At 57.8% G+C, this 22,239-nt stretch overlaps 3 protein-coding genes across 3 annotated transcripts in view; all 3 read right to left on the bottom strand.

Annotated features, from left to right (window-relative positions):
- Window positions 1-274: 274 nt before the first annotated feature.
- Window positions 275-1,357, bottom strand: TAF10 (TATA-box binding protein associated factor 10). Its single transcript, XM_032219983.1, has 5 exons — window positions 1,123-1,357; window positions 842-1,035; window positions 704-768; window positions 511-625; window positions 275-410 (listed from the first exon to the last, which is right to left on the bottom strand). The coding sequence occupies exons 1-5, from the start codon at window positions 1,313-1,315 to the stop codon at window positions 321-323; spliced, it is 657 nt and encodes a 218-aa protein (XP_032075874.1). The 5' UTR covers window positions 1,316-1,357; the 3' UTR covers window positions 275-320.
- Window positions 1,358-2,371: 1,014 nt separating this feature from the next.
- On the bottom strand, window positions 2,372-8,919 carry TPP1 (tripeptidyl peptidase 1). Its single transcript, XM_032219818.1, has 12 exons — window positions 8,649-8,919; window positions 8,377-8,516; window positions 7,786-7,936; window positions 7,568-7,689; window positions 7,248-7,441; window positions 6,899-7,097; window positions 6,435-6,623; window positions 4,896-4,968; window positions 4,506-4,626; window positions 4,160-4,318; window positions 3,912-4,049; window positions 2,372-3,732 (listed from the first exon to the last, which is right to left on the bottom strand). Exons 1-12 carry the CDS (start codon window positions 8,852-8,854, stop codon window positions 3,595-3,597), a joined length of 1,830 nt encoding a protein of 609 aa, XP_032075709.1. The 5' UTR covers window positions 8,855-8,919; the 3' UTR covers window positions 2,372-3,594.
- Window positions 8,920-15,226: 6,307 nt separating this feature from the next.
- The window catches only part of DCHS1 (dachsous cadherin-related 1), a 32,914-nt gene continuing 25,901 nt past the window's right edge, over window positions 15,227-22,239 (bottom strand). Inside the window, exons 16-21 of the mRNA XM_032220070.1 lie at window positions 21,863-22,074; window positions 21,609-21,763; window positions 20,824-20,954; window positions 20,346-20,632; window positions 19,722-19,860; window positions 15,227-19,552 (exon numbers count right to left, since the gene is read on the bottom strand). Coding sequence (XP_032075961.1) covers window positions 17,001-19,552; window positions 19,722-19,860; window positions 20,346-20,632; window positions 20,824-20,954; window positions 21,609-21,763; window positions 21,863-22,074 — 3,476 coding nt within the window. The 3' untranslated portion in view covers window positions 15,227-17,000. The remainder of the gene's footprint in view (window positions 19,553-19,721; window positions 19,861-20,345; window positions 20,633-20,823; window positions 20,955-21,608; window positions 21,764-21,862; window positions 22,075-22,239) is intronic.

Genomic DNA, 22,239 nt, shown 5'->3' with positions numbered 1-22,239 from the left:
GGGGGGGGAGGGGGGGTTTGACACCGCCAGCAAGAGAGATGGGAGGACAGCAGCGGGGTTGGGGGAGGTGCTTGTGTTTTGTAATGATGCAGGCAGGCACTGGGAGGTGGGGTGGGGAGAAGGTGCTAGTGCTTAATGGAAGCATTGGCCAGGTGTGCCCCCATCCTGTGGACCACCTCAGCCCACCAGCCGGGAGTACAGCAGCAGTAACAAAGCCCCCAAGGCCAGAAGCATGCAGGGAAGCTGGGGGTCCTGCCAGTAACCAGAGTAAGAGAAGGGGGGCAAGAGAGAGACTTTAATGAGGAATGGGGGAGGGGCCTTCAGGTGAAGTAATGGGGCTTCTTGACGTTGATGCCATACTCCGCCAGCGCTGGGGCCAGGTCCTCCATGGTCAGCGTGTGCTTTTTGTCCTGCCAGGAGGAGGAGGAGGAGGCGGCAGTAGCAGCCGAGGGGGGGGGGGTGTCAGAGCCCTCTCCCCAGGGATCCCCCCCTCGACCCCTCCCCACCCACCTTGCTCTTGTTGCGGGAGCTGCAGGACGCCGTGCCTTTCATCTTGCAGTGCTGCAGGGCGTCGTTGGCCACGTCCGAGATGAACTTCTGGGCCGCCAGCGAGACCAGACGGATGCTGCGGGGAGGGAGGGAGGGAGGGTCGGCTCGGGTCGCTGGCCTCGCCCAGGGACCCCGGGAGCCCCGCCACACTCACATGCGCGGGTCCGACGCCTCGAAGCCGGCGCGGTTCAGGTAGTAGCCGGTCACGGCGTCCGGGATCTGCGGGAGGGGGGGGGGGCAAAGTCAGGCGTGGAGCGGGCCACTCCCGCCGCCGCCGCCGCCCGGCACCCACCGTGGGCGTGTAGTCCTCCAGCTGCAGCAGGAAGTCCACCAGCGGCGCGCCGGACGAAGCCGAGCCGGGTGGAGGGGCGGCGGCGGGCTTGGCGTCCCCGTTGGCGGCGCCCGCGGGCGGCGCGAAGACCCCGTTGGGCAGCGGCGGCGGCGGCCCCTCGACGGGCTGCGCCAGGGAGGCGGCGGCGGCGAGACCTGCGGGGAGGGAGGCGTGAGGGCGGGCGGGCGGGCGGGCGGGGGGCGCCCTCCCCCCCCCAAAGCCCCGCCCGCCCCGCCACTCACCGGCCGCTCCCCCGGCCGCCCCCCCCGCCCCCCCCGGGCTGCCCTTGGCGCCCGCCTCCCCGGCGGAGGGGGCAAGGAGGGGCGGCGGCGGGAGGGCCGCGGGGCCGGGGTCGGGCTCCGCGACCCCCCCTCCCAGGCCGGCTCCCCCGCCGCCGCAGCCGCCGCTGCTACCGCCCGCCCCGCTGGTGCTCATGGATCCGGCGAGCTCCGGCGGCGGCTTCTGCGCAGGCGTGCCGAACATCCCCCCCTCCTCCTCCCGGAAGCAGGGCGGACGCGGCTCCTCCCCTCCGGAAGCGCCGCCCAGGGGGCGGGGCGAGGGGGCGGGGCTGGAGGTCCGGCTGGAGCGTGGCCCCGCCCCCTTCGCTCCCGGGAGCCGCCTGGCGAGAGGCGCGCGGAAGCGGCCCCGGGGAAGGGAAAGGGCCGCGCGGGGAGGGCGCTGCGACCGCAGGGCTCCCTCTTTCGGGCCAGGCTGAGTGGCGGCAGAAGTCGCCCCCGGGAGCGCCCTGGAGGAGCAGTTGCCGCAGTGGCTTCCAGAGCCCTTTGCCGGGCCAGCCACCCACCCGAGGTGATTCTCTCAAGGCCGCAGACGGGGCGGCGGAGGTGCAGCGGACTCCCCGCCTTTCCTGGCTTCGCCCCGATGGAGAAGAATCTGCCCAAGGAAAACCTGCCGACTGAATCTATGCATGGAAGCCGCCAGGGGTTCCCGGCGTGGCTGCCCTGAATCTTCCCCCGGCCCATCTCAGGATCGCTCCGTCTCTTCTTCCGCGTGTCCCCCCCCCCCCCCGTCCCCCCCACAGCTGCTCCCCATCCATCCCTTCCGCCGCCGACGGTATCTCGACCTCAGCCCAGCTTTTCGCCAAGTACCCCCTAATAGAACATGGACTGGATGGCTCGTTAAGGACTGACTTGGACTTAATCTTCGTAAATGTCAACGTCCATAAGGCAGTGACCGTTGCATTGTGAAGGCCAGGGGCAGGACGTCACGGATTACGCCATTGATCCCGATTTAGGGCGGCTTGTTGGGCATCGGTTATCGAGAAATGGAGTGGTTGAAGATCGTGATGCACTTGGGATATCCACGTTTTCTTTGGGGGGCATTTAGTGCGATTTTCCACCCATCCGGTCGCAGCGTTAAGTCACGTTAAGGGTGACTTAAAAATGCTTTTCCAAATGCTCATCCGTGGCTTCTCGTCAAATTGAGAAAATGTGTAAGAGGAGTCGAGAGAGTTCAAAGGATCAGTCGGAGCCCTTCATTTTTCAGTATTTTTATTAATCGTTTTGGAGAAAATACTATTCAAGTCTGTACATGATACAAAATTGGGTGGGATAACTAAACACCCACCTCCTACTCAAAGAGTCTCTTTACCTTTGGAGCCAGAGACAAGCGTGTGAACTAGTTGCAAAAAGGGCAAATGCAATTTTAGGTTAAATCGATAAGTTTCTCAAGATTTTAGTTGATTCTTCTCCTTTGGGTGATCTGCAGCTTCTCCTTTAGGTGATCTGCTTAGCTCTGGGTAACGCATTTTAGGATTCAGAGAACTTGGAAGGATAAAGGATGAGGGGGCTGGTGGAAATGGGGGGGGGGCTTGGTGGTTTCCTTGCGGACATTTCCTGATCAAACTAGGTAACATCATCAGTGGTGGAAGGAGGGGGAGCTTGCTCTCAAGTTATACACACTGGAGGCTCTGCTGTGGAAAGGCTTGGCCTGAAGACGCGTCAGCAGGGCAGCAGAGAGCACCCGAGCATCGCAGAGTCTGCCCTGCATGCCCTTTATTCCAGTGCGTAGAACACAAAGCCAGGGGTTTAAATTGCAGGAAGGCAGATGACTGGACAGCGGAACTTGCTTTCAGGGGTCGGGGATTGATGTGGTCACGCTGGGTCCGAGGCGGCTTATATATCTGAATGTCTGCCATGATCAGGGCTTGGACGTGACGACCTGGGATATGGGAGAATTGCTTTATGGTGGCCTAGGACAGCCTCTTGCACCAAATATATTGCTGTGCGAACTGAAGCGTCCCTGGCCAGTCCCGAGGCTTCTAGATGGGCCAGAGACTGTCTGCAGTGCCCAGAGTCCAATGGGAGCCTGGAGGTTGGGGCACTTGTGCTCAAAGAGAGGGTGGGGCCCTGTTGCAAGCCTCCCAGGGCCTCACACACAGGCAGCATCACATTTCAGACCTGAAATAGGATTCTGGGATTCTGCATTCAAAGCACTTTGCACAATACTAACCTCCCCCACCCCCACCCCAGGGTTGCGTGGCTGGCAGTGGCCAGTCTCTGGGCATTGATTAGTCCATGACAGAAGATCCCTCTGACACGGTTCCCACTTAGAAAAGAGGAGCCCCCTTGGGGCAGGATACCCCACCCCCCATGTGCCACTGTAGCCTCCCAGTCACACACCCACACACCCTGTCCATTCCCTCTCCCCCATCCTGATTGCAAACTGGCCACCAGTAAGGCCCACATCATGGCCTGCTAGCCCAGGAGGCCACGCAGCAGCTGAGGGAAGTTGGGGGTCCCCCAGCCTGTGACGGGGTCCCAAGCAGGGCCAGCACAGAAGCCCTGGCCCTGCACAGCAGCATCCAGACAGGACAGATGGCATCCGTGGGTCACCTAGGGGGAGGCAGAGGAAGGGAGGCTTTGAGCATGTGCCCCGTAGCCACGATCCCGCTCAGCCAAGCCCGCTCCTCTCTCTCTAGTTGCAGAGAGCAAGATCACAGGCTGCTCCTCCCGCCAGCGATTGGCCTCCCATGCTGCCTCCAGGTTGACAACTGCACCCCTCTGGCACTCACATCGTAGAGGGCAGTGCTGTTCCCTCCTTCCTGGAGCCGGTACAGGGCAGGGTTGAGGAAGCCCAGGGCAGGCAACCCTCGCTGGAGGCGCCAGTCGTTGATCAGGGCAATGATGCCCCCCACCACAGGAGTGGAAGCCTGCAATGGGGGGAAGCAGGAAGGTCACCAGGGGCCGGTGCGCTGCCCGGCCCAGGAAAAAGGGAGCGGAGGCTCTGGGAGAAGGCCAGCAGGAAGGGCTGCATACGCACAGAGGTGCCCGAGACCCAGGGCATGGGGATGCGGTTGGTCACCACCCAGTAGTTGTCCGAGAGGGCCGCCAAATCGGGATAAGCTCTTCCTGTGCTGTTGTAGTAGCTGGCCGGGGGCAGCCGAGGCGACGTGCCCAGGAAACGCTTCACAGCCGTTACCTGTGGGCAGGAAAGGGGTCAGGCTGTCCACTGCTCCTCCAGCGCACTGCCTCCCTCCCTCCTGCTGCACCAGGGCCTCCTCTGTGGGCCACTTCCCAGCCACAGCTGTTACGCTTTGCAACCGAGGGCCTCTGGCTGCCACTGCTGGGAGGGGGGGGAGGGGCGGCAGCACAGCCTCTTGACTCACCTGGTAGTCGGGCATAGGGAAGACGTTGCTGAACCCTCCTCCGCTGATGTAGTGGGCCACCTCAGTGCCCACCAGGAAAGGCTGCTGGAAGGCCGTGCCCCCAACCGTTGTCACGTAAGGGCTGCAAAGCAGGCGAAGCATTGGGTCCAAGGCAAGGGAAGCACTGGGGCCGCCCATCTCAGGAAGGGGACAGGAGCCCACCCGACGGGAGTGGACACCAGAGATGGGCAGGCCCTTGCGGGTCCCGGGACAAGGGCGGGCGAGAGCCAGGCAGATCAAGCTCTGCTGGTCTTCATTGCAGCCCCCAACCCCTCCGCATCCTGCCCACCCGGTCGCTTCAGAGGAAACGGGCTGGGTGCCCAGAAGTTCCAGAGGGCCCCGGGTCCTCACCTGGAGGCTGGGAAGCTGGGCTGGAAGACGTGCTTTCCTCCCGCGTCTGTCCGGCAGCCGGCCCCAGAGTCGCCTAAGGGAGGGGGTCAAAGTAAGCCTGTCACGTTCCTCCTCCATTTCCGTCCACTTAATTTTTAAATCCATGTGTCAAATTTATTTGCTGCCCATCTCACTGTGGAGCTACTCTAGGTGGCTTACAACAATACAAAGGAAAAAATGAAAAGAATGTGAACGGAAGTAAAATAATAGGATAGTAAAATAATGAAAAATAACACAATGAAACCGTGTGTGTGCATGTGTGTGTGTGCGTGTGTATAGGGTAAAAAGTGGAAAGGGGGGGGGGCATAACTAAGGCAGAATATCAGCAAATAGCCCGAGCCTGTAAAGATGAAGGGAGGAAAGCTAAGGCTCACAATGAAGAAAGGCTTGCCACAAAAGTAAAAAATAACAACAACAAAAAGCTTCTTCCAACATGTTAAAAACAAGGAAAAAAGTTAAGGAAACAATTGGTCCGTTGCTGGGAGAAAGTGGCAAGAAGGTGACAAGCAACAGGGAGAAAGCAGAACTATTTAACTCATGTTTTGCATCTGTCTTTACACAAAGGGATGAAACAGTCCAACCTATCAAAAACGGTTCCACCACAAAACCGCGGAGGACAAAATCGCGCTCGACGAAAGCGTGCATTTGACGTCATCACAGCGCGACAAAAACATCACGCTGTGATCGAAAAATGTAAAATTAAAGCGAAAACCTTACCCTAACCCCCCCAAACCTAACCCTAAACCTAACCCTTAACCTAACCCTAAATCTAACCCTAAACCTAACCCTTAACCTAACGCTAAACGTAACCCTAACGCTCTAAACCTAACCCTAACCCTAACCCTTACCTTTATGTGAATCGGCTTGCTTTAATTTTATTTTTATTTCAATTTTTTTCGTCGCGCTGCTGATGACGTCAGGTACGCGCTTTCGTCGATCGCGCTTTTGTGGACCGCGGTTTTGACAGGTCACAATCAAAAACAGCACACACTTCCCACACACTTGTTTGTCCTTCCCTTCCCTTGAATTGTGAGCCGCCCTGAGTCCCCTCAGGGAAAAGGGCGGCATACAAATAAAGTTAAATCTAAATCTAATCTAATCTAATTCTTTTGAGAGCAGGCAACAGAATTTCATTTTTAATGTGTGATAGTGTGCTTACACTTACAATGACTATAAAAGTTACCTATCTTATCTCTCTAGATATGATAACCAAAACGATGGGTGTTTGGAAAGCAGGGTACAAGGTGTGGGAAGGGAAGTGTAGTCTGCCATCAATCCAACAACCCCCTCCAGTGTGGAAACACCCCCCCCCCCTCGGTCTGGACCCCAGGCCAACTGGCAGTGGGAGAGGAGAAGGTGACCTGCCAGAAGCTCTACCCTGGTAAGGGCTTGCCTCCCACTGCTCGCCTTGGCGCAGCTGCCCTGCAGCGGCACCTGGGCATGGGGCTGGCGACCCTTTGCCCCCAGCCTCGGGAGCGGGGGGGCGGGGGCTGCACGTACCTGAGGCAAAGAGGATGCTCAGGCCGCGGGCGGCAGCCTTCATGAACTCGATGTTTACCCGCTTCATGTAGGCCTGAGAGAGGCTGGCCTCATCGTCCCCATAGCTGACCGTGTGGACCCATGGCAGCCCACTGGTGTTGCTGAGCAGGAGCAGCCACTGCAGGAAGGGCTCCTGGCTCTCGTGGCGACCTGGCAGGAGGAGGAGGAGGAGGAGGAGCTGCCCTTCGACCAGGCAACCCTCACCACCTCCATAAAGCCCCTTCCCCACAGCCCCTGCCCCCCCCCCGGTCCCTGCACATAGGTGAGCCCAAACAGGGCAGCCAGACCCCTGCTGCTCCTCCCCTGCCCCTCACCCCCCATAGCAGCAGTGGCACAGGAGACACGGCCACCGTCTTCTGGCAGGTGCTCACTGGTGTTCCCAGCTGGGCAAGAGAGCCGCCCCTGGCCAAGGGAGGGGAGAATACCTGCATTGCTGAAGACCCAGGTGGAAATGTTGGCCCCTGTGCTCATGAGGTACTCCACGTCCAGGCTGGCCTCTATGCCAGCTGAGCCAGAGCCCTTGGGCCCAACGACTTGGTCAACCCGGGAGCGGTGGGGGAACTTGCTGCCAAAGAGCTGCATGAACTCAGCCAGGTCGGCCGGGTGGAAGTATTGCTCCAGGAACTGGCAGGGAAGAAGCCATGGAGGCTCAGAGGTTGCTCTTCGGCAGAACCCAGATGAGCACGCCGGGCACAGAGACGGCCAAGCCTGGCCCGAGAGGAGCCTGCCAGCCCCCTGCCCTCCAAATGCCCAGCAGATGGGCTGGGCCCCTACCTGGGCGCAGGCCTGGCTGTTGCGCGAGAAGTTGCCTGCATCCACGTGGGTCAGGTTGTATCGCTGGCGGAGCACAGCCGGTGTCACGCCCAAATGGAAGCTGGACCGCCCGTCCCCTCCTGATGGCGACTTCTCTGCAGCCCAGGCCCGGCTCACCACCTTCCGTTCGGCTGGGAAACGGTGCAGCCCCCCCACTTAGAAGGGGCAAGATGGAAAAGGAGGCCGTGGTCACCTACGGCAGACGAGCCCTTCCCAGCAAAACGTCAGGAGAGGGTCCCTGGCTCGGCTGCCCCAGTCCTTCCCCACTAAAGGCCCCTTACCGAAATCCACGTGGTCCACTAGCTCCGGATCAAGCAGGTAAGGCAGAGGGGACCTTATGACCCTGCGAGCGTCCTTCTCGTAACGGTGGAACTGGGCCCCCGGGAGGAGCTGCTCAGCAGTGCTGCAGACAGAAATCCAGAGCTCAGCCACGGACCCTCCCCCTGTCCTTCTGCAGGCTGGCCGGCCGGCCGGCCTCCCCAGCCACGACCCAACTCACCTGGCTGGCACCGAGCACTGCAGGAAGTCCAGGGTGCTGACCTTCTGGCAGTCCCAGACCCCATGAGCCGCCAGCCACTTCTCCACGCTGCCCAGCGTCAGGGGGGAGGGGGAGACGAAGGAACTCACTTCTGCCAGGGAGAGGAAGTGCCCTAGGCAAAGGGTGGGGGGGGAGAGACATGCCTTCAGGGGGTGGGCCTGTCCCTCAGGGCCCACAGGCGGTAAGGGAGGGGGCTGTGCCCCTCCCCGCTCCCTCGGGGAGCTCTCCCAGGTGAGCAGTCCCCGCAGGGCAGCAGAGACTCCGGTGCCCCCTGCGGAAGGGCTTGTCCAAGGCTGGACGGGCCTCTAAAATGCCAACCGAAAGGAGCCCCGATGACCCCACCCCCAGGAAGGAGGCGGCTGCCGGCTGGACAAGCGAAGTCCCGGGCTGCCCTCCTGGGGCACAGTTGGGGCTACGACCCGGCTTCCCCAGGCGTAGGCGACGGCTGGGGGGTCGAGCCTTCTCAACTAGACCCCCCCTCCCGCTTCTAGGGCCCCCGGGCCGGAAGCCGCTCTCACAGGGGGGCGGAGGTCCCTCCTCCCCAGCCGGTACCGGAGTCGGGCGAGTCGGGCGAGGAGACGCGGCGCACCAGCTCGCTCAGCCGCTCCACGTTCCGCTGCCGAAGCGCAAAGGTCAGGCTCAGCTGCTCGGCGGGGGCCACGCGGCCCAGAGACCTCCAGCCGTCGGGGACCCTGGGAGGAGGCGGAGGCGGTCACGGGCCGGGAAGGATCCAGCCGCAGTGTGACCGGAACGGCCTGATGTCCCGGGCCGTCAAAGCCCGCAGCACACACACACCCGGCTTCCCCCTCCAGCGCCTCGCTCACCGGAAGGGCTGGTCCGGCTCCGGAGCCCGGGCGGCGGCGGCGGCGGCGGCGGCGGCGGAGCGGAGGAAGGCTGGCCAGAGTAGCAGCAGCAGCAGCAGCAGCAACAAGCGGGCTCGGCCGGACGAGCCGGGGCGGGGTGGCGGATCCAGGCAAGCGCCGTGGGCGGCCGCTGCTCTCGCCTCTTCCCGGGGCTCCGACCGCGCCATCCTGGCCAAGGCTGCCCAGAGTCAGGCGCCGACTGTCAGGTGACGGAGCGGGCGGGGGGCGGAGACCGGCGGCCCTTTGCGCGTTCTCAGAGGCTGCGCCGAGGCTCCGGCTCCTCCTGTCGGCGGGCGCTGGGGAGGCTCCTCCGCCTCTGGAGCCGTCGCTCGGCCGGAACTCATTGAACGGAGCAGCCGTCCCCCTTCCGCAGTTGCGGTTCCCCCCTTCGGGCAGCAGCGGCGATGCCCCCCCGCCCCGCGTCCCGCCTCCGGTAACGCGCCCTGCGGGGCTGCGGCGGGGGGTGGGGTGCACGTTCATTCCCGGGGAGAGGGAGCCCGAAGCTCCGCTGCAGCGCTCGGGGAGCCGCGGTGGCCGGAGAAGGCGGGCAGGGCTCGGAGGATCGGCGTCTCCTGCGTAGCGCTGGGATGGCGGGGGTGCCTGGCTCGCCGGAGGACTCGGGTAGGCCCCGCCCGGGATCCATCTGGGCTTGAGAGCGACTGGACTGCCGGTCACCAAGCAGAGCTCACAGGCCTTCTGTTGCTCTTCCCCGTTGCGCTTCTCCTTTATTCCCAGGTATTCTCACTTCCACCCGCAGCTCAGCTCCAAACTACCGAGTACCTTGGAGGTCATCTAGTCCGACTCCCTGCTGGAGCAGGAGACCCTCTGCCCTTCTGGAGAAATGGCTGTCCAGTCTATTCTAGAAAACCTCCGGCGTTGGGGCACCCCCAACCTCTGGAGACAGGAAATTCCCCCTTAATTCTGGGTTTGGGCCTCTGGGCAGAGGACAGAGTCTGGTGAAAGGGGGCTAGGACTGAGGAGGAGCTGTCGTCTGGCCCACCTCCCTGGACCTCGTCAGGAGGGTCCCTCTCTGGCAGACGGGGCCTGTGGGGGGCTCTTTCCCTGGAGAGGTTGCCTGAGCCTCCATGGAGGCGGCCTTGGCCCTCTTCCAGCTGGCCCATTTGAGGATGGGGACACCGTTTATACCAGGTGGGACCTGGTGCAAAAAGAGAGAATTGGCTCTCTGGAATTGCTCTTTTGGTTCCTGAGATTTGAAGCTTATCTGCAGCCGAGTATATTTCCCTTGCCTTTGCGACATCCCCATCACACCGGGGACTCATTGCGCTGCCAGTAGCTCCTCTTCCAAGGTCTTTTTCACAAGAAATATTGCCCAATTTATGTTTTTGGATGTTTGCAACGGATTGGCTCTTATTTGCAGCCACGTCCACCAATTTGCCACGATTTTGAATGTTGTTCCCCTCTTGCGAGGACCCAAGGGTGCTTTTTCAAGAAGCAACTGGACTTTCTGGATTTTTTTCCTTTGAAGACGTTTCGCTTCTCATCCAAGAAGCTTCTTCAACTCTGACTGGATGGTGGGGAATGGAAGGATTTATACTCCTTGCAGACAGCTGGTCCTTTGCGTCCTTTTGGAAGGTCGTTGAGGCCCCTTGGAGGTTTATTTCTTTCCTCAGGGTCACCTGAGTGGTGAAAATGGGTCTGGAGCCTTCTTGGAACTGCCGAAAGGGCTGTGCAGTAAACCTCCCCCTCTCGCGAGGAATTAACTTTCCCTCTTGCCGTTCTGTGCCCTCTGATCAGCGCCACCATTCCCTTCCCAGCTTCATGGACCTTGACAACAACAATGGCCGGTTGTTGATGGTTAAGCCCAAAGGAGAAGGGGGAAGCCTTGGGCTACTCCACCAACGGGGGGGGGGGGGTGAGGGCAGGGGGGCTCTGCAGATGTGAGGATAGACAATCCAGCTGAAGAGGGAAATGTCTAAAATCCAACCTGGGATGAGACCTACACATGGTGACAGTTTCCAAGAAAATTGGATGGCTGTCTTCCTTTAAGATAAGTTTACGTAGCAGATGTTGGGGCTTCCCAGGTTGGAAGCCACGAGGGGTCTGGAGTTGAAGACGTGGAAGGAAGGAAGGGGAGGGAATTGCAAGCAGAGAGTGACCGGTGAAAGGCCCACTGAGCTCTGTGCAGATGTGTCCAGTTGTGAGATGCCAGCATCAAAAATAACTTGAAATGGTCAAAGTTGAAAGAAAGCATAACACCGTTGACTTTTTTTTTAGAAATAAAGCGAGTGAGCAAAATTATAGTACATAATGTACCATTCAGGACGTGCAATCATATAAAGGAATGGTGTGTCGAGTGTATTCTAGAAGAAGATCACCAAAAAGGTGCTCAGCTATTGCTCGGAGATCACAGGTGGGCCACGACTTACAACCATTCGCTTTACTGACAAGCTGCAACGGCACGGGGGGGGGGAAGTGACTTAGGACGCTTTTTCGGTCTTGTGGCCGTTACAGGTCACGTGATCAAAATTTGGGTGCCTGGCAACTGGTTCATATTCATGACAGCCACAGAGTCTCAGGGTCATGTGATGCCCATTTGGAAACTTATGACGAGGAAAGTCTGGGGAAGCCCAATTCATTTAACTTGGGGCACAGCTCACATAACAACTTACTTTGCTTGGCAATTGAAATTTGTGGCTCAATGGTGGTTGTAAGTCAAGGACTAGCTGTAGTGGCCATCTAGTGAAGGTTAGTGTTACATAATTACCAGTCGGCGGGACTCCCGGGCTTCGCTATGTCATGGGGGCATTGAAACCACCTCGGTGCTCTCCAGAAGGCTTCCTATCGGCATTGGTCAGCACTTGGAAGTCCTTGTGGCCCCTGGGGACAGAGCGAACAGCAGCCTTAAGTTCCAGGATGTACTTGTACGTGTTCACGCAGCAACTTCTTCAGTTGGCTAACCAGTTGTGGATTAATGCCTGGGTAGATTCCACAACGGATGTCCCTCTCATTGTCATCATCGCCAACAAAGCCTATCTGGAGAAATGAAGGCTGCTGCTGAGAGAGCCCGCCGTGATACTCCCTATCCTGTGGTAGACCTGCCCCTGAACTTTGAATGTTGGCATAAATTTTCCCTCCTTCAGCTCTCTGGCTCCAAAAGATTCATTTGGAAGCGTCCGTTGTACTTCCTGACAGCAGAAAGAAAGTGCTTTGCCATTGGATGCCGATGGGTGAGAAGGCTGTGTAAGCGTTCAGGGTAGGGCTGAAGGGGTGGGAGCTGGACTTTACTGCCACTGCAGCACATCCTGGGACTCTCGTCCTGCCACTTTAGAGCACGGCACCAAGCGCAGGGTGACAGGTCTGAGATTGACAACCCTGTCCCTGGAGTAATCAATATTATTTAAAACCAGACAAATACATATTAGTCCAGGCATTGATCTCATTTGTGACTGATTAATGTAGGGGTTATTAGATGTATACTTTTTTTACAGCCTGTCTACTTGAGGATGAGTTTGACGATACTTGTGTGCAGCTTCCCTTACTTGTGTTTTTCTAATCACATCTGTAAATTTTTTTCTGCGTTTTTTGCTTCTTTTCCCTTTAACTGGTTTTACAGTAGAAGGAATAGATTCGTCTGAACTGAGGAGGAAAATAAGGCGGGGCGGAAATCTGCCTCTGCCTACCAGCATCCATCAGTGTTCATCTGGCTAGCATCCTGTCGATGTGTGAGAGAGTTGTGGGGTGTTTGGAAACTCAAACAGTATTTGCTGTGTGAGCAAGGAGACAGGAAGGAGCCTGGGCGTGGCTTAGCTCAACTGTTCTGTAGTAAAGCTGCTTGCTGCTGTGAAAGTGAAAGTCCTCTGCTGGTGTTTGGAAGAGATTTCTTTTCAGTGGGGAGGAGGACTAGAACTCCTTATCATCAGAGCGTGTTAATGATACAGGAAATACTAATGTTTTGATGGTCATTTCAAAAAATCCTTTCTTAGTGAGTGCATAGAAGCCAAGAGGGACGTAGGTGGCAAAATGGAAGTTTGTAGGCTTTATGGTTCTGGAGATTTTGTGATGATGCACGAGGGTCATTTCGCAGGCATCTACTGCCAATGCAATAAAGGAAAATACTGGAGAGTTCTATGGCAAATACCAAATGCAGCGCCAAGAAAAAAAATTGGTGCTGTTAAGAGGGAACTGGCAGCGGAACATGGGATCGCAGGGGAAATTGAACAGGACAGTAAGTAGTACGGTGAGTATGTTGACCAAGTTGTTAATTGGCTACATCTGCATCAGAATACGTAGACTCTACACATGGACATCTCTGTAGGAACCACCTTAGAGTCCAATGGACATTTCAGAAAGAGAAGCAGATTCTGTCAGCCAGGACTTTGCCTGTTGCAAACTGTGGAGCAGATTGTGAATTACTGGCGTCCAAAATTAAAGCGAGAAAGTGTCCTAGCAAGATTTGATGTCTTAACTGTGAGGAGCTCAGCATCACAAAGACGTGGCTATGCAATATGAATAAATAAAGCATAATGTCTATCGTTACCCTTATCCCCACATGTGCACTTTGGGGTTTGAGGGGAAAATGGAAAGCTTTCCCCACCTCTGTGTTAGCATGAAGTAAAAAAGCTCACCAGCCTTCCCCACTTCTAGCTAACCAATCTCCAGAATACCTGAGGATGTTGGTGTTCTCTCAGCAACTTTAAATCCAATGTCTCCATCTTCGGAGGCTGCATTCCTCACAACATTTAATTTAGATACAAAGGGGCTGCATGCAGCCCTGGCACACACTCCTTCTCTGGCCTTCGCCCTCTTCAATGAGTGGATGAGGCTGCCTGGCATACCTGGGCTTTTAGCAGCTGGCCATCGTGGCCACCTTGTTCAAAAGGTTTGGCCGACCCCCTTGCCTTTCCCTCTAGGCCTCGCTTGTCAGCATTAATTGCTTTTGGGAAATTCAAGAGCGTTGAGCTCAGAGGAAATGCAACTCCACAGAAAGCGGGACAGTGACTGAAAAAGACCTCCAAGGGAGAGTCCCTGTGGGAGATCCCCAGAGGAACGGATTCTTAGCAGATGGAGGGAAAAAGAGGGCAGGGGATCCCGAAGACTCCCGCATCCTGTGCCATAGAATGCTTTAAAGATTGGCATCCTCAATTTATTTTATTCAATTTGCATGATTATCCACCTTAAGAAGTAACTTTGTGGCAAACATAAATTAAAATGTGCACCGCAGCTGAGAGGAATGTTACAATCCACGGTTGTTAACGCAACTGGTAGGCGGGATCCATAGCTTGCGCACCGTCTGAGTCCATGTCACTCCATCCAAGACCAAAGGTGGAAAAGTCACCCAGACGTGCTTGAGTGGCACTGAAGCCCTTTGTGCCTCACCCAGGCCCCCTCAGCCACCACACCCTGGGGCAGGAGGCCCATAGCACCACTTGGGCCTCTGGGGCAGAGATGTAAAATGGGGAATAGTTCCACAGGCTTAGTGATATTTTACCCCAAACCATCAGAGCTGCTCCCCAGCATCTCTCATGCAGGTCTTAATCAGGAGGGGAGAAAGGGTGGAGCCCTGCGGCCCCTACAAAAGAGGGGCTGTGGGCTGGGCCTTCCTCCTGGAACTGGCTTCCAAGGACAGCGAGGCAGCACAACACGGTGCTTCCCACCACCAACCCCCAAAACCAGTCCAAAAAGATGCTGTGGTTGCTGATGCTGAAGGTCGCTGAGAGGCCAAGAGCAAAGCTGCAAGTACTACGCCTTCTCGCGCCTAGCAGGTCGTCCAAGAGTATGATCCAAGCTCCCTCTTGGTCCCCTACCTTGGTCTGAGCCCAGATAACCTGTTTCATCCGGAGTCCCCTGGAACTAGCGTGACCCAGCTTCTCCAACCTTGGGAGCCTGGATAACAACTGTCCAGATGGGCTGGATCAAGCAATGGCCCCTTGAGAAGTGGGCTGCCTCCTTCTTCATACCACCTCCTCTCTCTTAACGGAAGAACATATTCTCCCCCCCCCCCTGTTTCCTGGGCAGCTTTGACCTGCCAGGAAAGGTATGGATCTAACACAGAGGTGGCCAAACAGCCACCAGAGAACCCTCCCAGGGAACCATGGAAATTCTGGGTGATTTCATCCATCAGATGTTTAGCATATTCCTCACAGAGGCCCTTAAAGAAACCTCTGATTTACTAAGTCACCCGAAACGGGGTCGAGTAGCTCTCTGCAAACAAAGTAAGGGTGGAGGAATATTCATCACCCTTGCCACCACCCGGTGGGTTCGAACAGTGGCTCCAGCCCCCTTACACTCTGAAGCCAAGTGGGGCCTTGAGCAGCTTTCACCACGGGGGTGCTGTGCAATTACATTGATTGGCACCCATTACTGTCCAGGCTGAAGGTTTCGGGTGGCCTCCAAGGGCAGCCCTGCAGGTGGCACATGGCAATTCTCGACAGGAGGAGGCGGTGGTCAGATTGGCTGGCTCTGGACCATTTGGCACCCTGGGCAGCAGCCTTCATATTCTGGCATCTCCTGTGGCTTCCATTTTTATTAGGAATTTCAAAAAGGCCCCCCTGGTTCATCTGCTCTCCTAAGATCTTAAGCTTTACGGTTGGACGTTTCCGTTTCTCAGCCCAGAGTTACTTTGCAGTGAGATGGCGGCATAATTAAATAAATAATATTTTACTCCATTTACATGGTAAGTAGTTGTAATAGCAGCAGCAGCACCCATTGTTGCTAGATAGCAAAGATCTGCAAAATTATATTAAATCTCAAGTGATCGATTGGTGTTTTACGTTCACCAGATGACTATGTGGAAATTGCTATTTGTTCAACAGATTTTCTTTTTAACGCCTCTTATTCAACATGCGTTGGCTTTCCAGTCTCAGCCTGACGTCTTTTTCTGAATGAACTTTCCCAGATGCCCCCCCCCCCAAAGCCCAAAATAAGTTGCTTTCTAGCTGCGCCTGTGAAAAGCACGGGGCAGGGGAGCTCCTGGTGGAAGAGGGTCCACAGCAGCAGTGCCAGCCAGGGTGTCCTTCTGCTTCCTGGCACCCTCTTCCCCAGGGCAAGTGGGCTCATCTGGCACCCCGGGACCCAGGAGCCCAGCTGGACTGCCTCCCCAGCTGCTTCTCCACTCCGACCTATGGAGACGAGAGCTCTGGTTACATGGCATGGTTTATTATTAAGGCATTAATTATATCAAGAACTTGGCACTTGGGTTCTGGCCTATCAGCAGCAGGAGGACCAGGATGGGCAGTGCCCACCACTTGGGCTGTCCAGCCACACGCAAAAGGATACAGAGAGAAAACAGGACAATAAATAAGAGCCCCCCCCTCCCCTCCCCCCACCGGAGTGGCAAGCTGAAATGAGCTTGGCCAACTTCAGGTTGTGCCTGCGTGACAGGAGCGAAGGTGCAGAAAAAGGGTTCTTTAGGTGGAAAGGATACAGGACCCCCTCACCTCCATCAGCCCTTCTAGGATTCAACCCCCATCGCATCCCCTGCAGGAAGAGCCCGGAGCTCAGTGTGCAACGCCCTCTGGAGGCAGCAGGAAGTGGGGACCAACCATTGGAAGGGAAATCTGCACCACCATCACCCTCCTTCCCATCCCCTTGGCTCTTCCAACCGGAGCCCTTGGGCGTAGAAAGGCCAGCAGAAGCCCAGAGCAGAGATCAGGAAGGGACCCAGAGGATCCCATTCTCCTGCGGGGCCATGTTCCTCGGGACGTCCGTTGGGATGAGACAGAGGGAGCCTGGTCTGCCTCTGAAGCGGTTGCTTCCACCTCCCCAGATGCCCTGCGCTCGCTCCAAACTGCTGTTGGGGGAGGGGGGAGCCAGAGGGCGTTATTATTGCTCTATGTCGATTAGTACCATTGATTCCCACCGTCCGCACCACACCTTTTGGGAAAGAGTTATTGCTGCCAGCAGGGCTGGACTGGCAGGGCATCATGTTGCACTCCAGAACACCATACAATCTTCCTGAATTGGAATGGGGGGGGGGTTTCTTTGGGGTCAGGGTGGCCGTGAGAGGGGGCCGGGTCATCGTGCTGCCTCTGCTTCCTGAAAGGGGCGAGGGCCAAAGTCCCAGGGATGTGGGGTTGGTGTGAGTGGCCTTCCCTCGGCCAAGGCTGGACTGCCAGCAGAGCATCCCAGCCCATGTGCCACAAGGGAAATGTGCTCTTGGAAGTAGAGCCCACTGACAGGCAGGCCCCACGCAAAAAGCCTCCCTCGATCTGCAGCTTCCCTCCCCAGAGGCCAGGGAGCAGTAGGGACCCCACGCAGGGCAGAGCCAGCCAAGGCAAGGCTGGAATCCTCCCCCGGGGCTGCTGCTCAGGCCACTGTGCCCAGCTGCTGCCAGGGGCGACTCCTGAGCTGGCCCTAAATGCGAAGTTCCGCCTCTTCGGGGGCCTCCAAGGAGTGCTCGATGCTTATGGTGGAAGAGGCGGTGGGCCCCTGGGAGATCCCGAAGGGGGACACCATGGGGGACCGGGCAGCCAGGGGAGAGAGGGAAGGGGAGAAGCTGGGAGACATGGCTGCCGAGGAGAGGGAGCCCTCGTGGCTGATGGGGGACCGTCGGAGGGAGGACAGATGGGGGAAGGCCCGGCCAACCGCTGGTTTGGGGGGCACCGACTTGGCCCCGGGGTGAGCCACGGAAGTGATGAGGGGAGGGGGGTCAATGCGGGGCTTGGGCTTGGCAGGAAAGGGCTTGCGCAGGGAGCTCTCATCCTTGAGGCGGGCGATCTCGGTGAACACGCTGGCCAGCGGCTGGAACTGAGGACACCAGTTCAGGAGATAGTCCCAATTGTAGCTGCCACGCAGCTCTTCGTCACTCGCCACAATGGCGGTCAGGGAGCCATCCACACAGGGCTTCCCGTCCTCAGGGAAAGTGTAGTCCTTTGTGGAGGGGACGCTGAGGCCGCAGCCAGAGCCCAGGTAGGCCCCACTGCTGCCGCCGTCGTCCCGATAGAGCTGCGGAGGCTGCCCAGGAAGCAGCAGACTTGGCCCCTTCCTGTTCTTGAACCAGTGGGTGGCATCAAGCGTGGCTGGTTCACAGGAGATGTCAGAAAGGCGGTCAGCATCTGTCTGGATGCCAGAATCAGGCCCGCGTGCCACGAGATGCTCCTGCAGGGAAGACGTGACACTGGACATGCGGGGGCATTCGTTGATCATACGGATCTCGTCATCCTCGGCAGCTTCAGCTGAGCCTCGCCCGCTTGAGTGGGATGGGTCCAGTGATCCCCCTCTCGTGGTGTAGGCCCCCCCAGGATCTGTGCCATAGCCAGGCAGTGCCTCATTGTACAGACTGTCCCCACCAGGCAGGGCTGGGTCTGCGTGGCCCAATTTTTGCAGGGAGCCACTATGCACGTGTGCCAAAGTGGCCTCCTTATGGCCACGGACCTGCTGTGACCGGAGGAGAGCGAGCACAATGGCCACGGCGGCCAGCACCACCACCACGCTAAGCGAGGCAGCCACCGCTATCACCAGCAGCAAATTGAGATCGGGCACCAAACCAAAGGCCGTGTGCGTCACATCAATGGTGACCTGAGTGGAGGCTGACCGAGAGGCACGTAGGGGACTGTGGGCTTGTACTTCCAGGACCATTTGCCGTGGTTCCGACTTGGTGGGCCCCCCTGAAGGCACCTGGCTGTCCATCCGCAGATACAGGATCCCACTCGTTTGGTTGATCTCAAAGAATGGGGATGGCTTGGTCAGGGCATAGAGGACTACTCCATCCGGGCCCTCATCCTCATCCGTGGCCATCACGTGCCCTATACTTTGGCCCCGATGCGCTCCCTCTGGAACATCAAAGTGGAAGCTTGAGCTGAGGAAGACAGGGTCATACTCATCTTCCCCTGTGACCAAGACGCGCACTGTGACTGTCGCAGAGCCATTGCCTGCATCCGTGGCCTGCACAAGCAGCTGGAAAGCCTTGCTGCGCTCATAGTCAAAGGGCAGGCGCGAATGGAGCTCCCCGGAGCTGCTGTTGATGTCAAAGGCACCCCAGTCCTCTGCCTGCAGAAGAGCATAATGCAGCTCCCCAAAGACCCCAGCATCAGGGTCCACCGCACGGACGGTGGTGACCAGGCTTCCTGGAGGAAGGTTTTCCCTCAGGCTGGTGCTCAGCATGTCTATCGGAAAGTAGGGAAGGTTGTCATTCACGTCCTTCACCTCCACAGTCACGGAGGCCAGGGCAAAATGCCCACCGGCTCCATCTGAGGCCTGAATCACCAGGCTGTGCTGGGTCCGCTTCTCACAGTCCAGAGTCTTGACCAGGCGAAGTGCTCCCGAGGACGGATGCAGCTGGAAGAGCCCACCGGGGTCCCCGGAGCTGATGCTGTAGTGCACGTGGCCATGGGGGCCCAAGTCGGGGTCATGGGCTGCCACCCGCAGCAGTTCTGTGCCAGGCATGGTGCTCTCACTCACAGCCATATGATAAGCAGAGCGGCCAAATACAGGTGGGTTGTCATTCACGTCCAGCACGGTGAGGACCACGGGCACTATGGCACTGTGCTGGGGCACACCTCGGTCCGCCACTGCCACAGTGAGATTGTAGAGGGCCACACCCTCAAAGTCAAGGGGTTCAATCAGGACCAAGGCGCTGGCCTCGCCCACGTGGCCCTCCAGCTGGAAAGCATGGCCGCTGTTCCCACTCACAATAGTGTAATCCAGAGCCGCATTGTCCCGAGTCACATCCGCATCTGTGGCTTGCAGGGTCAGCAGGATCGTTCCTGGACGCAGGTCCTCTGTCACAGAGGCGTTGTACTGAGGCTTCAAGAATTGAGGTCTGTGGTCATTCACATCCAGGACCTGGATCTGCACAGAGGCCCAGGCCGAGAGGCTGGGCAGACCCTTATCACAAGCTTCCACTACTAAATCCATCGTAGGACGTTCCATCTCCAGCATCAGGCGCTGGGTGGTGAACAAGGTTCCTGTGAGTCAGTAGAAGAAACAGTCAGAATTTGGAGAGAAGACCCTGGGGGGAGCGGCTGGGGTCACAGCCCTTTGCACCCAACCCCGGGACCCCCCAGTAGAACATGAGGGAAGCTAGGACTGTCCTTCCTGCTCCCAAACCAGCATGGGGTCTCCCTGAGCACATACCATTGTTTGCATGGATGGCCACAAGATCGCTTTCTGTCAGCAGCTTATAGGTGACTTCCCCGTTGGTGCCCGAGTCCAGGTCCGTGGCGCTGAGAGTCAGGAGGGGAGTGCCGGCAGGGGTTTGTTCTGGGACGAGCACCTGCAGGGGCAGTGCAAAACATGGCTGTTTTGGCTGCCACTTACTGGCATTTGCTGGGCATCAGGCATGACTCCTGGAACAGCTGGGGCACCCCTTTCCCATCCCTGGGCAGGATGCTCTCAAGACCAAGCTGGATACTACGCAAAGCCCCCACACACACACCCCATTTCTTCTATTGACCCTAGTGGTCTACCATTGGTTCTATTGTCTGGGCTACTTCGCTTTAAGGCTTCCATTCGTGGAGCTGAAAGCTTTTGAGGGCACAGGAAAACCTCCTTCCACCCCAAGCAGAGGAGAGCCATTTCCATTCCTGCTCTCAGTTTGGGAAGAGAAGAGACCACCTGCTGCTCTTTTTCTCTTTCTTCTAGCCATTCCCCTCTTTGGACGGGAGGATCGCCACTCCAGAAATGGCCTCTGCTGGAGGGACAGTGGGCCACTGCCTCTCCAGAGCCACCTTGGACCTGGAGAGGTGGGAAGGCAGGTACCTGGTAGAGCGCCTGGCTAAAGGTGGGAGCGTTGTCGTTCACATCCTCCACTAGCACCGTGACGTTGGCCTCTGCTTCATGATGGGAATCGGAAGCGCGCACAGTGAGGGTGTAACGGCTACGCTGCTCGTAGTCCAGAGGCTCTGTTAGCATAATGTGGCCCCCGTAGGGTAGGATGCTGAAGGTCCTGGTGTTGCCGCTGTCCAGGAAGAGTGCGTAGATGAGCTGCGGTCCACAGTCCACATCGTTCCCAGTCACCATGGTGATCTCAGTGCCGAGCAAGGTGTCTGCAGGAGCAATGGAGGAATTCAATTAAGGGATTTGGGCTTTGCGAGGGGACTCAGTAAGCCATCTCTGGGAAGTGTGGGCCCAAAGGGAGGCCCAAAGGGTGTGCAGTGAGTTTCCAGTGGAATAAGACTGCTCCAGTCGCCACAGAGGGGCCCTTGGGCAGGGTCTCTTCCTCCTTCCCACCACTTACCCTCTGCTATCCGCACTTCCCAGGGTGCAGGGATGGTGGGACTATTGTCATTGAGATCCATCACCACCACCGTGAGGGTGGCTGAGCCCACAAGGGGAGGGTGCCCTCTGTCCGTCGCTGTCAGCACCAGCCTGTGGGAAATAGGGCTCTCTGAGAGGTTTTGTGGGCTGGGAGGCCCAGTTCAGGCTACCCCAGGAGTCCATATTCCAGGGCTTGTATGGCACCCCCACCCCCACTGTTCTTTCAGCTAGGGGTCCACTGTTGTGTTCACCCACAGCATTGATCAAGTTGGGTTCCAACTCCATTTCTCTGGGATCTGGGGCCACCCAGAGCTGCTACTTGGAAAGAGACTCTGCCATGCCCTCCAGCCCAGGTTGGCCCGCTACGAAGCTTTGTGCCAGCAGTTCTTCCAAGGTTTTGTGAAGCCCCTTCCCCGGTGGGCTACAGGCAGCATAGGTTGTGAGAAACATGTACTTTGTTAGTGTGTGCCAGGCAGCCTGAGCATGGCTTTTGCAATGGAGCACCTTTTACACCTCCACCGCCTTTTCATGGTCTGAACCCCAGCAGTGCTCAGTTGCCTGGACCTAAGCTTGCAGCACGGTTTGTTTGGGCGGGGGGGTGACTCACCACGGACCCTCCCTGAGCCCAACACTGACTGATTAAGTGGACTGCCCAAGGTTCAGCTGCCCACTGGGTAGAGCCTCGCCCGCTGGCTCCCAGGCAGCCCACCCCACAGGTCTTCTGCAGAATTGCTGGGGCTGGCTGGAAGCAGGAGGCTGACTCACCGAGTTTGGGCCCAGATCTCCCTGTCCAGAATGGCTGCGGTGGTGATGGCTCCCGTCTGGGCATTGATGCGGTAGAGCCCATCCATGGGCTGCGTCTGGTTGATCCTGTAAACCACCTGGCCGTTGGGTCCTTGATCCAAATCGTTGGCTACGACCTGCAGCCACAGAAGCATAAGCACCGCCACCCCAGAAAGGATTCCCCCCACCACTCCTCCTCCAGCCCCCAGGAGCAGCGCCTGCTTTCCCCAGAGTACCTGGATGACCGGCAAGTCGTAGCCCTGGGCCTCCCCAACGAAGGCCACGTAGTTCTGCAGCTGGAAGTGTGGCTGGTTGTCGTTCACATCCTGCAGGTTGACGATGATGGCCATGAAACCGAAGGAGGCGGGGGACTCGGCTTGCAGCACCAGGCGCAAGCGCGGCTGCAGCTCGAAGTCCAGCCCTTCAGCGTTGGAGACAGAAATCACCCCTGGAGGGAGGGAGACAAGGCGAGGCTGCAGGCCAGCAAAAAGGTCGCTGAAGATCCCGATGGGCGGCTGGGCAGCCTTGGCCGTGCATGCCCAACCCTGCCAGAAGCTGAGTGGGATTGGCAGCAAGGTCCCCCTCTAATATTTTTTCAGTGTGTGCGGAAAAA

Source organism: Thamnophis elegans, chromosome 6 (assembly GCF_009769535.1).
Source record: "Thamnophis elegans isolate rThaEle1 chromosome 6, rThaEle1.pri, whole genome shotgun sequence".
In the NCBI taxonomy this organism is placed as follows: Eukaryota; Metazoa; Chordata; class Lepidosauria; order Squamata; family Colubridae; genus Thamnophis; species Thamnophis elegans.
This window is presented reverse-complemented; position numbering and strand designations above follow the sequence as displayed.

Coding starts and splice junctions, on each gene's coding strand:
- TAF10 (XM_032219983.1), bottom strand. CDS start 1,315: ATGAGCACCAGCGGGGCGGGCGGTAGCAGCGGCGGCTGCGGCGGCGGG. Junction 769..841: donor TGGAGGACTACACGCCCACG/GTGGGTGCCGGG, acceptor CCCCTCCCGCAG/ATCCCGGACGCCGTGACCGG. Junction 626..703: donor GAGGCGTCGGACCCGCGCAT/GTGAGTGTGGCG, acceptor CCCTCCCCGCAG/CATCCGTCTGGTCTCGCTGG.
- TPP1 (XM_032219818.1), bottom strand. CDS start 8,854: ATGGCGCGGTCGGAGCCCCGGGAAGAGGCGAGAGCAGCGGCCGCCCAC. Junction 8,517..8,648: donor GAGCCGGACCAGCCCTTCCG/GTGAGCGAGGCG, acceptor GCCTCCTCCCAG/GGTCCCCGACGGCTGGAGGT. Junction 7,690..7,785: donor CAGTGCTCGGTGCCAGCCAG/GTGAGTTGGGTC, acceptor TTCTGTCTGCAG/CACTGCTGAGCAGCTCCTCC.